Genomic DNA, 16,430 nt, shown 5'->3' with positions numbered 1-16,430 from the left:
TGGGGTATGTAGAGGAGAAAAAGGGTCATTCATGTTCCTTTCCATTTGTCACTATTAGGTGTGTTAGAGTTTAACTGGACTGACTACATGTGCTCTTTTGTGTAAAAGACTAGTAGGCCTTAATACATTAGAATTTTGATCAATTTCAAGTATTGATTTCTGTACATATTACAATGGTTTAGGACAGGAAGCATTTAGAAATATGCTGTCTGCCAGAAAGATAGTAACGGGTGAAGAGGTGTGAGGTGGTGTTTGTGTGTATACACTACCATCTAGCCTTGTTCCCAGACAGGACTGTCCTACACTAGAACAAAAGCCTCCTCTTGATGGATTAACCAACTGTGGTGCACACCCAGCTCTCTCCCCATGCACCCGAAGCCCTTTTTGTATTTCAACCAAAGCCGTGCTCACGTTTTGTCTGGGGAGAAACTGCATTTTGAAGTCTGTATCGCTCTCTTTCTCTCTCTCGTTTTCCCTCTCTCCTTCTCCCAATTGTCAAAAGTATTTTTCCAGCCATTAGTTTAGGACGGCTGAGGTGACCCAAATACCCATGCAGTGCCCCCCCCCCCCCCCCCACACTCTAAAGCAGAGCCCTCTATTGTCTCTCCCAGGCAGCGTCACTAAGCCTTCGTCCTCGGGAATGGCTTAAAATATTTGTATTTTAATTTTGCCCTTATTTTACCATGTAAGTTGACTGAGAACACATTCTCATTTACAGCAACGACCTGGGGAATAGTTACAGGTCGTTGCTGTAAATGCGACATACAGGTCTTGGTTTGGTGAAGATGTGTTATTGTTATTGGGCTCGCAAGGGGTCGCAGCGGTCTAAGGCACTGCATCTCAGTGCAAGAGGTGTCACTGCAGTCCCTGGTTCAAATCCAGGCTGTATCCCATCCAGCTGTGATTGGGAGTCCCATTGGGCGGCGCACAATTGGCCCAGCATCGTTCGGGTTTGGCCGGGGTAGGCTGTCATTGTAAATAAGAATTTGTTCCTAACTGACTTGCCTAGTTAAATAAAATTAAAATACATTGTTTTTGTTGGTAGCAGACTGCCATCAAGGTGATTGCATGGCTGATGAGGGGTTGCTGTATCGGATGTGAAAGAGACATCCGGTCGCTCTCTTGGAGTACAATCTGGAAGTTGTAGGCTCTACTGCCATAGGCATTACAGAATGTGATATTTGCCTTGATTAAGGACTCAACCAGCAAGCCGGTGGTCTCTCCAGCCACAACACTGTTAGTGGAAACCATTCTCCATACTAGCATGTTACCCTTTCTACTTAGCGCTGTGTTAATATTAGAGACACTAATGGGGATAGACTGTTATTTTGTTCTGAGACAAATCATTCCTCATGGAGTCTGAGGTGGTTTTTAATGTCATATTGGTCACATGTTGCGTAAACAACAGTGAAATCCTTACTTACGGGCCCTTTCCAACAATGCAGAGAGAAAAACAGAACAAATATAGAAAGATAATAACACAAGAAATAAATCCACAATCAGTAACAATAACTTGGGGTACCAGTACCAGAACAAAGGGAGGGTTGCTGTACCAGGACCAGAAGGAGGGCTTCTGTACCAGGACCAGAACAGAGGGAGGACTGCGGAACCAGGAACAGAATAGACGGAGGGCTGTTGTACCAGGACCAGAATGGAGGGAGGGCTGTTGTACCAGAACAGAGGGAGGGCTGTTGTACCAGGACCAGAACGGAAGGAGGGCTGTTGTACCAGAACAGAGGGAGGGCTGTTGTACCAGGACCAGAACAGCGGCAGGGCTGTTGTACCAGGACCAGAGCAGAGGGAGGACTGTTGTACCAGGACCAGAACGGAGGGAGGGCTGTTGTACCAGGACCAGAGCAGAGGGAGGGCTGTTGTACCAGGACCAGAGCAGAGGGAGGACTGTTGTACCAGGACCAGAACGGAGGGAGGGCTGTTGTACCAGGACCAGAACAGAGAGAGGGCTGTTGTACCAGAACAGAACGGAGGGACGGCTGTTGTACCAGAACAGAGGGAGGGCTGTTGTACCAGAACAGAGGGAGGGCTGTTGTACCAGAACAGAGGGAGGGCTGTAGCTTCTGTTGCTTTCAATCATCAGTTGTCTCACATCTGTTTGAGCTGAATGACATTTGATGGCATTATGAATTAAAGGGAACTAATGTTTACATGGATTAAGAAGGACAACTTTAACAGTTTGTTTTCAATTCCCACAGCAAATCTCTGAAATGGCCTTTCGCTGTATTTTTTGTAGTTTGGATGAAAGCAACTGACCACATTGTATTGCTATTATTAATTATCCTCTTTCTTCTCCCCTCAGTGCCTGAAGACCAAGACTCTGCTGCAGACTCCCAAAACCTCCTCACATCCTCTCTGCCAAATCTAGGATCATGTCGGGTGCCTATGACGAGTCGGCCAGCCAGGAGGATGCCACAGACAGCTTCTGGGAGGTGAGAAGAGACCACACCTGTTTGGAGATATATTCATATGTAGTCAAACATGTATCCCTTTCAGTGGAACTGGGATTTGAACCAGCAACTCCAGGTGTCCACACTTTGCTGGCACTGCGTCACCCTCTTTTGGCTTTGCAGCAGAGCTGGCAGCGTGACAGGCCGCTGACTAGGGCTACTGATGTGGAGGGATTGTGTGTGTGTGCCTCAGACGGAGCGATAGCCTGCTCCTCCACGTCCCCCAGGACCAAGCTCTGCTCTATGGGGGATCTGTCTTTCTGACTCTGTAATTGACTCCTGGACCACCTGAAGGCACCTCAGACTCTGGGCTCCTTTAAAAATGTCCGAAACCCTTTAGGAAGGCTTTCTGTTAGATATAGAGTAGCTGTGTTCCCTGTTGTACTTTCCCCTTGTCAGCTGTGTACTTTGTGTCAGTGTCCATGTCTAGCTGTGTCCTTTTCTGTCTATGTCTCTTGTTTTAATTTATTTTATTGCACCTCACTCTAGCACTTTGAGACAGTTTTTCAATGAAAAGCAAGTTATAAATTCAATGTACTATTGTTATTATTCTTATTTTAGCACCACTAGCCCCTACCATCCCCTATACTCTTGCTCTTCCCAGGCATCAAGTCCCATCCTGCAGGCTAGGGGGGAGTCCCTCTTAGGGTGGCACGACAATGATCACTCATTAAGGAGACACTGACAATACCGTTCTTAAGGTGGCAAGACAATGATCACTCAGTAGGGAGACACTGACAATACCGTGCTTAAGGTGGCACGACAATGATCACTCAGTAGGGAGACACTGACAATACCGTTCTTAAGGCGGCACGACAATGATCACTCAGTAGAGAGACACTGACAATACCGTTCTTAAGGCGGCACGACAATGATCACTCAGTAGGGAGACACTGACAATACCGTTCTTAAGGCGGCACGACAATGATCACTCAGTAGGGAGACACTGACAATACCGTGCTTAAGGTGGCACGACAATGATCACTCAGTAGAGAGACACTGACAATACCGTTCTTAAGGCGGCACGACAATGATCACTCAGTAGGGAGACACTGACAATACCGTTCTTAAGGCGGCACGACAATGATCACTCAGTAGAGAGACACTGACAATACCGTTCTTAAGGCGGCACGACAATGATCACTCAGTAGGGAGACACTGACAATACCGTTCTTAAGGCGGCACGACAATGATCACTCAGTAGAGAGACACTGACAATACCGTTCTTAAGGCGGCACGACAATGATCACTCAGTAGAGAGACACTGACAATACCGTTCTTAAGGCGGCACGACAATGATCACTCAGTAGAGAGACACTGACAATACCGTTCTTAAGGTGGCATGACAATGATCACTCATTAAGGAGACACTGACAATACCGTTCTTAAGGCGGCACGACAATGATCACTCAGTAGAGAGACACTGACAATACCGTTCTTAAGGCGGCACGACAATGATCACTCAGTAGAGAGACACTGACAATACCGTTCTTAAGGTGGCATGACAATGATCACTCATTAAGGAGACACTGACAATACCGTTCTTAAGGTGGCACGACAATGATCACTCAGTAGGGAGACACTGACAATACCGTGCTTAAGGTGGCACGACAATGATCACTCATTAAGGAGACACTGACAATACCGTTCTTAAGGCGGCATGACAATGATCACTCAGTAGGGAGACACTGACAATACCGTTCTTAAGGCGGCACGACAATGATCACCCAGTAGGGAGACACTGACAATACCGTTCTTAAGGTGGCATGACAATGATCACTCATTAAGGAGACACTGACAATACCGTTCTTAAGGTGGCACGACAATGATCACCCAGTAGGGAGACACTGACAATACCGTGCTTAAGGTGGCACGACAATGATCACCCAGTAGGGAGACACTGACACCACTGTTCGTGGAACGCCACATTCTTAAGGTGGAATGTTTTGAATGTAATTGAAATGCCTCTCATTCTGGTACCTATGAAAGGTGGGAAACTATAAGCGTGCTGTGAAGCGGATTGATGATGGCCACCGGCTCTGCAATGACCTGATGAACTGTATACAAGAGCGAGCCAAAATCGAGAAGGCCTACAGCCAGCAGCTGACCGACTGGTCTAAGAGATGGAGACAGCTGGTGGATAAAGGTACGAGGGGAGAAGGGGAGACACACCCAGCAGCTCACTGTGGATTGGAAGAGTTATATTGCCATCTGTAGGAGCATGCTTTCTTTTTTTATAAACTCTTTCTAGTTTTGTCATGGAGATCAGCGAATGCAATGTGCAGGATATTCATTGAGTCATAGAGTAATACTTCCATCTGTTTCTCAAAATGCTAATGGACCTCCCCCTTCTTCCTCTAACCCTAACCCTCTTCTCCTTCTCCCTCTAACCCTACCTCTTCTCCCTCTAACCCTAACCCTCTTCTCCTTCTCCCTCTAACCCTAACCCTCTTCTCCTTCTCCCTCTAACCCTAACCCTCTTCTCCTTCTCCCTCTAACCCTGACCCTCTTCTCCTTCTCCCTCTAACCCTAACCGTATTCTCCTTCTCCCTCTAACCCTAACCGTATTCTCCTTCTCCCTCTAACCCTACCTCTTCTCCCTCTCCCTCTAACCCTAACCCTCTTCTCCTTCTCCCTCTAACCCTAACCCTCTTCTCCTTCTCCCTCTAACCCTAACCCTCTTCTCCTTCTCCCTCTAACCCTAACCCTCTTCTCCTTCTCCCTCTAACCCTAACCCTCTTCTCCTTCTCCCTCTAACCCTAACCCTCTTCTCCTTCTCCCTCTAACCCTGACCCTCTTCTCCTTCTCCCTCTAACCCTAACCGTATTCTCCTTCTCCCTCTAACCCTAACCCTCTTCTCCTTCTCCCTCTAACCCTAACCCTCTTCTCCTTCTCCCTCTAACCCTACCTCTTCTCCCTCTCCCTCTAACCCTGACCCTCTTCTCCTTCTCCCTCTAACCCTAACCCTCTTCTCCCTCTCCCTCTAACCCTAACCCTCTTCTCCTTCTCCCTCTAACCCTGACCCTATTCTCCTTCTCCCTCTAACCCTAACCCTCTTCTCCTTCTCCCTCTAACCCTAACCCTCTTCTCCTTCTCCCTCTAACCCTACCTCTTCTCCCTCTCCCTCTAACCCTGACCCTCTTCTCCTTCTCCCTCTAACCCTACCTCTTCTCCCTCTCCCTCTAACCCTAACCCTCTTCTCCTTCTCCCTCTAACCCTACCTCTTCTCCCTCTCCCTCTAACCCTGACCCTCTTCTCCCTCTCCCTCTAACCCTACCTCTTCTCCTTCTCCCTCTAACCCTGACCCTCTTCTCCTTCTCCCTCTAACCCTGACCCTCTTCTCCTTCTCCCTCTAACCCTAACCCTCTTCTCCTTCTCCCTCTAACCCTACCTCTTCTCCCTCTCCCTCTAACCCTGACCGTCTTCTCCTTCTCCCTCTTACCCTACCTCTTCTCCCTCTCCCTCTAACCCTGACCGTCTTCTCCTTCTCCCTCTAACCCTGACCGTCTTCTCCTTCTCCTTCTCCCTCTAACCCTGACCCTCTTCTCCTTCTCCCTCTAACCCTACCTCTTCTCCCTCTCCCTCTAACCCTGACCGTCTTCTCCTTCTCCCTCTTACCCTACCTCTTCTCCCTCTCCCTCTAACCCTGACCGTCTTCTCCTTCTCCCTCTAACCCTGACCGTCTTCTCCTTCTCCTTCTCCCTCTAACCCTGACCCTCTTCTCCTTCTCCCTCTAACCCTAACCCTCTTCTCCTTCTCCGTCTAACCCTGACCGTATTCTCCTTCTCCTTCTCCCTCTAACCCTGACCCCCTTCTCCTTCTCCCTCTCCCTCTAACCCTGACCCTCTTCTCCCTCTCCCTCTAACCCTAACCCTCTTCTCCTTCTCCCTCTAACCCTACCTCTTCTCCCTCTCCCTCAGGGCCCCAGTACGGCAGTGTGGAGAGGGCCTGGGTGGCAATGATGACCGAGGCTGAGAAGGTGAGTGAGCTGCACCAGGATGTGAAGAACGGACTGCTCAACAATGACTTTGAGAAGGTGAAGAACTGGCAGAAGGACTCCTACCACAAGCAGATGATGGGAGGCTTCAAGGAAACCAAAGAGGCAGAGGAGGGCTTCAAGAAGGCCCAGAAACCATGGGCCAAGAAGCTCAAGGAGGTGAGCTTCTTGAGCTTCTTGAACCACCTGAACTACTGTACACTTGAGCATTGCCGTAGAGATCCGGACCGAATCAGAACATGCACCACGCTCTGCTGTAACCTTGAAGTAGTTTGCATTCAAATGATACCTCCAAAAGTGTAAATATCCTTCAAAAATATACCATATCTTCCCTCCTCAGCTTGAGACTGCCAAGAAGACGTACCACCTGGCGTGTAAGGAGGAGAAGGTGGCGTCCAGCAGAGAGGCCAACAGCAAGGCAGACACCTCAGTCACAGCCGACCAGCAGAAGAAGCTCCTGGACAAGGTGGACAAGTGCAAGCAGGACTCTCAGAAGGTGAGCTATCCAGACCCCTACTGCCCAGACCCCTACTCCCCTGACCCCTACTGTCCAGACCCCTACTGCCCAGGCCCCTACTGCCCAGGCCCCTACTGCCCAGGCCCCTACTGTCCAGGCCCCTACTGCCCAGGCCCCTACTGCCCAGGCCCCTACTGCCCAGACCCCTACTGCCCAGGCCCCTACTGCCCAGGCCCCTACTGCCCAGGCCCCTACTGTCCAGGCCCCTACTGCCCAGGCCCCTACTGCCCAGGCCCCTACTGCCCAGGCCCCTACTGCCCAGGCCCCTACTGCCCAGACCCCTACTGCCCAGGCCCCTACTGCCCAGGCCCCTACTCCCCAGGCCCCTACTCCCCAGGCCCCTACTGCCCAGACCCTCCACTGCTCACCCTCCTCTTCCTCCGTCTCTTCATGATAGGGAGGCATCTCATCCTATTGCCATTACTAGTTCCAGAAGTTTTTCTTGACCATGCGTCCTGACCAGTTAAAGATCTTGGCCCAATGATTATCTATTCACTAGTATAGTGAAGGGGTTCCCAAACATTTACACTCAGGCCCCCCTACCAGCATTGGGGAACATCCCGCTCCGCCCCCGGTGCGAGCTTGCCACACCTATTTCTATGGGCACAAGCACTGTTCATGGCACAAACTGTTCACAGCCCTCTTGTAGACTTATCTCCTGCAAAATGACACATTTGGCCATGTCTCATGTGTATTCATGTGATATGAGTGACTTAAACGTAACAACAAAATCGATGGGCAAAAAAACCTAGCTAGAAAACGTTAGCTGACATGGACTAATTGATCTGGACATTTCTGACAAGTTGTAAATAGCTCTCTAAGGTATGCAATGACTGATGACTGACATAAGTGTGGTGGGGGGGGGGGGGGGGGGCACATTCTGAAAGGGCTCTGAAACATTTAAACACATTCTGAAAGGGCTCTGAAACATTTAAACACATTCTGAAAGGGCTCTGACACATTAAAACACATTCTGAAAGGGCTCTGAAACATTAAAACACATTCTGAAAGGGCTCTGACACATTAAAACACATTCTGAAAGGGCTCTGACACATTAAAACACATTCTGAAAGGGCTCTGAAACATTAAAACACATTCTGAAAGGGCTCTGACACATTTAAACACATTCTGAAAGGGCTCTGAAACATTAAAACACATTCTGAAAGGGCTCTGAAACATTTAAACACATTCTGAAAGGGCTCTGAAACATTAAAACACATTCTGAAAGGGCTCTGAAACATTTAAACACATTCTGAAAGGGCTCTGAAACATTAAAACACATTCTGAAAGGGCTCTGACACATTAAAACACATTCTGAAAGGGCTCTGAAACATTAAAACACATTCTGAAAGGGCTCTGACACATTTAAACACATTCTGAAAGGGCTCTGAAACATTTAAACACATTCTGAAAGGGCTCTGACACATTAAAACACATTCTGAAAGGGCTCTGAAACATTTAAACACATTCTGAAAGGGCTCTGACACATTAAAACACATTCTGAAAGGGCTCTGAAACATTTAAACACATTCTGAAAGGGCTCTGACACATTAAAACACATTCTGAAAGGGCTCTGACACATTTAAACACATTCTGAAAGGGCTCTGAAACATTAAAACACATTCTGAAAGGGCTCTGACACATTTAAACACATTCTGAAAGGGCTCTGAAACATTAAAACACATTCTGAAAGGGCTCTGACACATTAAAACACATTCTGAAAGGGCTCTGACACATTAAAACACATTCTGAAAGGGCTCTGAAACATTAAAACACATTCTGAAAGGGCTCTGACACATTTAAACACATTCTGAAAGGGCTCTGAAACATTTAAACACATTCTGAAAGGGCTCTGACACATTTAAACACATTCTGAAAGGGCTCTGAAACATTTAAACACATTCTGAAAGGGCTCTGACACATTAAAACACATTCTGAAAGGGCTCTGAAACATTTAAACACATTCTGAAAGGGCTCTGAAACATTTAAACACATTCTGAAAGGGCTCTGACACATTTAAACACATTCTGAAAGGGCTCTGAAACATTAAAACACATTCTGAAAGGGCTCTGAAACATTAAAACACATTCTGAAAGGGCTCTGACACATTAAAACACATTCTGAAAGGGCTCTGAAACATTTAAACACATTCTGAAAGGGCTCTGAAACATTTAAACACATTCTGAAAGGGCTCTGACACATTTAAACACATTCTGAAAGGGCTCTGAAACATTAAAACACATTCTGAAAGGGCTCTGAAACATTTAAACACATTCTGAAAGGGCTCTGAAACATTAAAACACATTCTGAAAGGGCTCTGACACATTTAAACACATTCTGAAAGGGCTCTGAAACATTAAAACACATTCTGAAAGGGCTCTGACACATTAAAACACATTCTGAAAGGGCTCTGAAACATTTAAACACATTCTGAAAGGGCTCTGACACATTAAAACACATTCTGAAAGGGCTCTGAAACATTAAAACACATTCTGAAAGGGCTCTGAAACATAAAAATATGTAATCCGCTTTGCGGGGGTCAACGGCCCCTCAGCTCTGAACTGTACAGCCTGTGTGGTTGTTTATCCCTGACATGTTATTAACATACTCTCTGTCTGATCTTCACAATGCAGGCTAAGGAGAAGTATGAGAAGGTTCTGGATGAGCTGAGGAAGTGTACGCCCCAGTACATGGAGAACATGGAGACAGTGTTTGACACGTGTCAGCAGTTTGAGGATAAGAGACTGAGCTTCCTCAGGGAGGTGCTGTTGGACATCAAACGACACCTCAACCTCACCGAGAACCAAAGGTATGTCCATACTCACACACACCTTGGCCCACCACCTGGGCACCACCATAATGATACACTACACTGAGTCCAGATGAATGTGTCAGAACAGAGGTGTAACTTCTCTCTATGTCTATCCGTCTTCAGTTACGCCACAGTGTACAGAGACCTGGAGCGCACCATCACCTCTGCCAGCGCACAAGATGACCTGAAGTGGTTCAGCAACAACCACGGCCCTGGTATGCATATGAACTGGCCCCAGTTTGAGGTACACAACCACTTCTTCCCAGTTAGCCTAACAATGCGTGTGTTTAATTGATCGTTTTCAACTCATGGAATTAATTTCAATTCACTTCTTCCATTGACTGAATGGGAAAAACTAGGAATTGACTTGTAACTGTGGCTTGCTCCCCGCCTTCCTTCCTTCCAGGAGTACAATCCAGAGCTCACTCACATGATCAGCAAACGAGAGAAGTCGAAGAAAGGGGCAGACGGTATAATACTGACTAGCGTGACAGCAGCACCGAACCACGTGGCAGCACCGGACCATGTGGCAGCACCGGACCATGTGGCAGCACCGGACCATGTGGCAGCACCGGACCATGTGGCAGCACCGGACCATGTGGCAGCACCGGACCATGTGGCAGCACCGGACCATGTGGCAGCACCGGACCATGTGGCAGCACCGGACCATGTGGCAGCACCGGACCATGTGGCAGCACCGGCTGGAGACAGGGGCAGGTTGGTCTCATAGACAGGGGCAGGTTGGTCTCATAGACAGGGGCAGGTTGGTCTCACAGACAGGAGCAGGTTGGTCTCACAGACAGGGGCAGGTTGGTCTCACAGACAGGGGCAGGTTGGTCTCACAGACAGGGGCAGGTTGGTCTCACAGCCAGGGGGAGGTTGGTCTCATAGACAGGGGCAGGTTGGTCTCATAGACAGGGGCAGGTTGGTCTCACAGACAGGGGCAGGTTGGTCTCATAGACAGGGGCAGGTTGGTCTCATAGACAGGGGCAGGTTGGTCTCACAGACAGGGGCAGGTTGGTCTCACAGACAGGGGCAGGTTGGTCTCACAGACAGGGGCAGGTTGGTCTCACAGACAGGGGCGGGTTGGTCTCACAGACAGGGGCAGGTTGGTCTCACAGACAGGGGCAGGTTGGTCTCACAGACAGGGGCAGGTTGGTCTCACAGACAGGGGCGGGTTGGTCTCACAGACAGGGGCGGGTTGGTCTCACAGACAGGGGCGGGTTGGTCTCACAGACAGGGGCGGGTTGGTCTCACAGACAGGGGCAGGTTGGTCTCACAGACAGGGGCAGGTTGGTCTCACAGACAGGGGCAGGTTGGTCTCACAGACAGGGGCAGGTTGGTCTCACAGACAGGGGCAGGTTGGTCTCACAGACAGGGGCAGGTTGGTCTCACAGACAGGGGCAGGTTGGTCTCACAGACAGGGGCAGGTTGGTCTCACAGACAGGGGCAGGTTGGTCTCACAGACAGGGGCAGGTTGGTCTCACAGACAGGGGCAGGTTGGTCTCACAGACAGGGGCAGGTTGGTCTCACAGACAGGGGCAGGTTGGTCTCACAGACAGGGGCGGGTTGGTCTCACAGACAGGGGCGGGTTGGTCTCACAGACAGGGGCAGGTTGGTCTCACAGACAGGGGCAGGTTGGTCTCACAGACAGGGGCAGGTTGGTCTCACAGACAGGGGCAGGTTGGTCTCACAGACAGGGGCAGGTTGGTCTCACAGACAGGGGCAGGTTGGTCTCATAGACAGGGGCAGGTTGGTCTCACAGACAGGGGCAGGTTGGTCTCACAGACAGGGGCAGGTTGGTCTCACAGACAGGGGCAGGTTGGTCTCACAGACAGGGGCAGGTTGGTCTCACAGACAGGGGCAGGTTGGTCTCACAGACAGGGGCAGGTTGGTCTCACAGACAGGGGCAGGTTGGTCTCACAGACAGGGGCAGGTTGGTCTCACAGACAGGGGCGGGTTGGTCTCACAGACAGGGGCGGGTTGGTCTCACAGACAGGGGCGGGTTGGTCTCACAGACAGGGGCGGGTTGGTCTCACAGACAGGGGCGGGTTGGTCTCACAGACAGGGGCAGGTTGGTCTCACAGACAGGGGCAGGTTGGTCTCACAGACAGGGGCAGGTTGGTCTCACAGACAGGGGCAGGTTGGTCTCACAGACAGGGGCAGGTTGGTCTCACAGACAGGGGCAGGTTGGTCTCACAGACAGGGGCAGGTTGGTCTCACAGACAGGGGCAGGTTGGTCTCACAGACAGGGGCAGGTTGGTCTCACAGACAGGAGCAGGTTGGTCTCATAGACAGGGGCAGGTTGGTCTCATAGACAGGGGCAGGTTGGTCTCACAGACAGGAGCAGGTTGGTCTCACAGACAGGGGCAGGTTGGTCTCACAGACAGGGGCAGGTTGGTCTCACAGACAGGGGCAGGTTGGTCTCACAGCCAGGGGGAGGTTGGTCTCATAGACAGGGGCAGGTTGGTCTCATAGACAGGGGCAGGTTGGTCTCACAGACAGGGGCAGGTTGGTCTCATAGACAGGGGCAGGTTGGTCTCATAGACAGGGGCAGGTTGGTCTCACAGACAGGGGCAGGTTGGTCTCACAGACAGGGGCAGGTTGGTCTCACAGACAGGGGCAGGTTGGTCTCACAGACAGGGGCGGGTTGGTCTCACAGACAGGGGCAGGTTGGTCTCACAGACAGGGGCAGGTTGGTCTCACAGACAGGGGCAGGTTGGTCTCACAGACAGGGGCGGGTTGGTCTCACAGACAGGGGCGGGTTGGTCTCACAGACAGGGGCGGGTTGGTCTCACAGACAGGGGCGGGTTGGTCTCACAGACAGGGGCAGGTTGGTCTCACAGACAGGGGCAGGTTGGTCTCACAGACAGGGGCAGGTTGGTCTCACAGACAGGGGCAGGTTGGTCTCACAGACAGGGGCAGGTTGGTCTCACAGACAGGGGCAGGTTGGTCTCACAGACAGGGGCAGGTTGGTCTCACAGACAGGGGCAGGTTGGTCTCACAGACAGGGGCAGGTTGGTCTCACAGACAGGGGCAGGTTGGTCTCACAGACAGGGGCAGGTTGGTCTCACAGACAGGGGCAGGTTGGTCTCACAGACAGGGGCAGGTTGGTCTCACAGACAGGGGCGGGTTGGTCTCACAGACAGGGGCGGGTTGGTCTCACAGACAGGGGCAGGTTGGTCTCACAGACAGGGGCAGGTTGGTCTCACAGACAGGGGCAGGTTGGTCTCACAGACAGGGGCAGGTTGGTCTCACAGACAGGGGCAGGTTGGTCTCACAGACAGGGGCAGGTTGGTCTCACAGACAGGGGCAGGTTGGTCTCACAGACAGGGGCAGGTTGGTCTCACAGACAGGGGCAGGTTGGTCTCACAGACAGGGGCAGGTTGGTCTCACAGACAGGGGCAGGTTGGTCTCACAGACAGGGGCAGGTTGGTCTCACAGACAGGGGCAGGTTGGTCTCACAGACAGGGGCAGGTTGGTCTCACAGACAGGGGCAGGTTGGTCTCACAGACAGGGGCGGGTTGGTCTCACAGACAGGGGCGGGTTGGTCTCACAGACAGGGGCGGGTTGGTCTCACAGACAGGGGCGGGTTGGTCTCACAGACAGGGGCGGGTTGGTCTCACAGACAGGGGCAGGTTGGTCTCACAGACAGGGGCAGGTTGGTCTCACAGACAGGGGCAGGTTGGTCTCACAGACAGGGGCAGGTTGGTCTCACAGACAGGGGCAGGTTGGTCTCACAGACAGGGGCAGGTTGGTCTCACAGACAGGGGCAGGTTGGTCTCACAGACAGGGGCAGGTTGGTCTCACAGACAGGGGCAGGTTGGTCTCACAGACAGGGGCAGGTTGGTCTCACAGACAGGGGCAGGTTGGTCTCACAGACAGGGGCAGGTTGGTCTCACAGACAGGGGCAGGTTGGTCTCATAGACAGGGGCGGGTTGGTCTCACAGACAGGGGCAGGTTGGTCTCACAGACAGGGGCAGGTTGGTCTCACAGACAGGGGCAGGTTGGTCTCACAGACAGGGGCAGGTTGGTCTCACAGACAGGGGCAGGTTGGTCTCACAGACAGGGGCAGGTTGGTCTCATAGACAGGGGCAGGTTGGTCTCACAGACAGGGGCAGGTTGGTCTCACAGACAGGGGCAGGTTGGTCTCACAGACAGGGGCAGGTTGGTCTCACAGACAGGGGCAGGTTGGTCTCACAGACAGGGGCAGGTTGGTCTCACAGACAGGGGCAGGTTGGTCTCACAGACAGGGGCAGGTTGGTCTCACAGACAGGGGCAGGTTGGTCTCACAGACAGGGGCAGGTTGGTCTCACAGACAGGGGCAGGTTGGTCTCTCCACCACCACGGTTACCTTCTGTAATAGAACAAACATGCCTTTCTAACATGTAGAGTCACTGTGAGTGTCATCACAGAGACCATTTTCATGTTTTATCAATACTAACAGCAGAATGTATCTATTTTTACGATGTCAGGGGTGTAATAGGCATTGTGCAATAGTAAGTAAGTAAGCCTTGTCCGATGTGTAATGTGTAAGGGGTTAAATAGTAAGTAAGCCTTGTCCAATGTGTAGTGTATAAGGGGTTAAATAGTAAGTAAGCCTTGTCCGATGTGTAGTGTGTAAGGGGTTAAATAGTAAATATGCCTTGTCCGATGTGTAGTGTGTAAGGGGTTAAATAGTAAGTAAGCCTTGTGCGATGTGTAGTGTGTAAGGGGTTAAATAGTAAATATGCCTTGTCCGATGTGTAGTGTGTAAGGGGTTAAATAGTAAGTAAGCCTTGTGCGATGTGTAGTGTGTAAGGGGTTAAATAGTAAATATGCCTTGTCCGATGTGTAGTGTGTAAGGGGTTAAATAGTAAGTAAGCCTTGTCCGATGTGTAGTGTGTAAGGGGTTAAATAGTAAGTAAGCCTTGTCCGATGTGTAGTGTGTAAGGGGTTAAATAGTAAGTAAGCCTTGTCCGATGTGTAGTGTGTAAGGGGTTAAATAGTAAGTAAGCCTTGTCCGATGTGTAGTGTGTAAGGGGTTAAATAGTAAGTAAGCCTTGTCCGAGCCAGAACAGCCCATAGGTGCAATAGGCAATGTATGAATTCTGTGTATGAGATGTTATATCTGTTTTCATACAGATGACATCAGTTGTTTGCTCAAGACTATTTCCTGTTGTAATGGGGGCTAGAACATTTATCTTGTCTAATGTCCAGGAGGTGGCAGCAATGATTCACGTTGATATAAAGTTAACAGTTCATAAATAAGCATGCGATGTTATTGCAAACTACAGTATCACTACGATGTCGATTAGGGCAGCCCCCCGCACCTCTCTGATGGGGTTAAATGCAGAATATTTAGGTTGAATGCATTCAGTTGTTCAACTGACCAGGTATCCCCTTTCCCTTTCAAATAACCTGTTGTGAAATGTCACAGTTGTGTTTGGTAATATCTCCACAAGGGCTGTTTAGTGGCCAGAAGATGATGTCACCCAGTTGTTTTAGTATTATTATGTTATTATAGCAGAACAAAGAAGTGGTGGCGGGGCATATACTGTTGCATGTTTTCTCGTGCTGGGTTGACATGAATAAAGAGATCAGCTCATAAAAGTGAAACATCCAGTTTGTGTCTCCAATTCACTCAGCCCTTTCTCCTCTGTGCTGGTCACATGATGACCATGTTGTTGGATAGTGATCCTAGTTACTGGAGGAAGCTTGTGGTGAAATTGTTCTGCAACCGAACAATGATGATGATGATGGTCTATGATGTTGAAACGTCTCCTCCTCCACAGTGTGAGCAGCTCTGATAAGAACCAGGCCTACTCCTCCCAGGACCAGTCGGCAGAGTGGTCAGACGATGAGCAGGCCGCGCCAAACTCCGGCTCAGACACCAATGGGGGTGGGGCCAACCCCTTTGAGGAGGAGTCAGCGAAGGGCGTACGGGTGAAGGCGCTGTACGACTACGACGGGCAGGAACAGGACGAACTCACCTTTAAAGCAGGTGAGCATCCCAACAAGAACTAACAACTCTATTTGGTTGTGATTCTGTGTTTGTCATGTTGTCATGTATCTTTTGAAAATGTTATGCCAAAAAATCTATTTCCCATTTGGGACAATACTGCTACTACTACTGCTGCTATGACTACAACTACTTGTGAACTTTTTAGAAGCGGAATCTGTTGATTGGGTACCACAAGAAAGACACTAAATTGTGCACTGAACTTTTCAATTATATTTGTTTTGATATATATGATTTAAAACCAATCATCTAACTAACCCGCAGTAGGATAAAAGGTTTCCAAACATAAAAATCAGTTTTTTTGTCTCATTACCTTTTTCATCCCAAAAAGAAAACAAACAATAGCAACATCCACGGTCCTGGCATGCATATGAACTGGCATCAGTTTGAGGTACAGTTTGCAAAAAGTTGACATACACACCTCAAATTTAACCCAAATTTCAACCAAAAATCAACAACAGAGTTTCAAGGTTTGGTTGATTTCATATTGAATTCATGTTTGTTGATAACTCAATCAAATATCAATCAAAATGATATGTCGATCTGATGTCTCCCTCTCTCCTTCCCTTCCTCTCTCTCGATCTCTCTCCATCTCTCACTCTCTCGCTCTCTCTCTCCCTCTCTTTCTCTCTCCCTCGCTC

The 16,430-nt window shown here is 49.9% G+C and overlaps 1 protein-coding gene across 4 annotated transcripts in view; it reads left to right on the top strand.

Annotated features, from left to right (window-relative positions):
- LOC139542571 (protein kinase C and casein kinase substrate in neurons protein 1-like) overlaps positions 1 to 16,430 on the top strand; it is a 45,533-nt gene that overhangs the window by 26,293 nt on the left and 2,810 nt on the right. For 3 of the 4 annotated variants that reach the window (XM_071348167.1, XM_071348185.1, XM_071348175.1), the window contains 8 exons: positions 2,315 to 2,444; positions 4,452 to 4,608; positions 6,383 to 6,618; positions 6,800 to 6,955; positions 9,610 to 9,785; positions 9,912 to 10,032; positions 10,195 to 10,505; positions 15,563 to 15,771. In XM_071348167.1, coding sequence (XP_071204268.1) covers positions 2,385 to 2,444; positions 4,452 to 4,608; positions 6,383 to 6,618; positions 6,800 to 6,955; positions 9,610 to 9,785; positions 9,912 to 10,032; positions 10,195 to 10,505; positions 15,563 to 15,771 — 1,426 coding nt within the window. In that variant the 5' untranslated portion in view covers positions 2,315 to 2,384. Of the gene's footprint in view, positions 1 to 2,314; positions 2,445 to 4,451; positions 4,609 to 6,382; positions 6,619 to 6,799; positions 6,956 to 9,609; positions 9,786 to 9,911; positions 10,033 to 10,194; positions 10,506 to 15,562; positions 15,772 to 16,120; positions 16,181 to 16,430 lie in introns of all 4 variants that reach the window. The other variant, XM_071348193.1, reaches the window with a different exon arrangement.

This window comes from Salvelinus alpinus, chromosome 2, assembly GCF_045679555.1.
Source record: "Salvelinus alpinus chromosome 2, SLU_Salpinus.1, whole genome shotgun sequence".
NCBI lineage: Eukaryota > Metazoa > Chordata > Actinopteri > Salmoniformes > Salmonidae > Salvelinus > Salvelinus alpinus.
The sequence above is the reverse complement of the archived record's forward strand: the minus strand, read 5'-3'. Positions and strand labels throughout refer to the sequence as shown.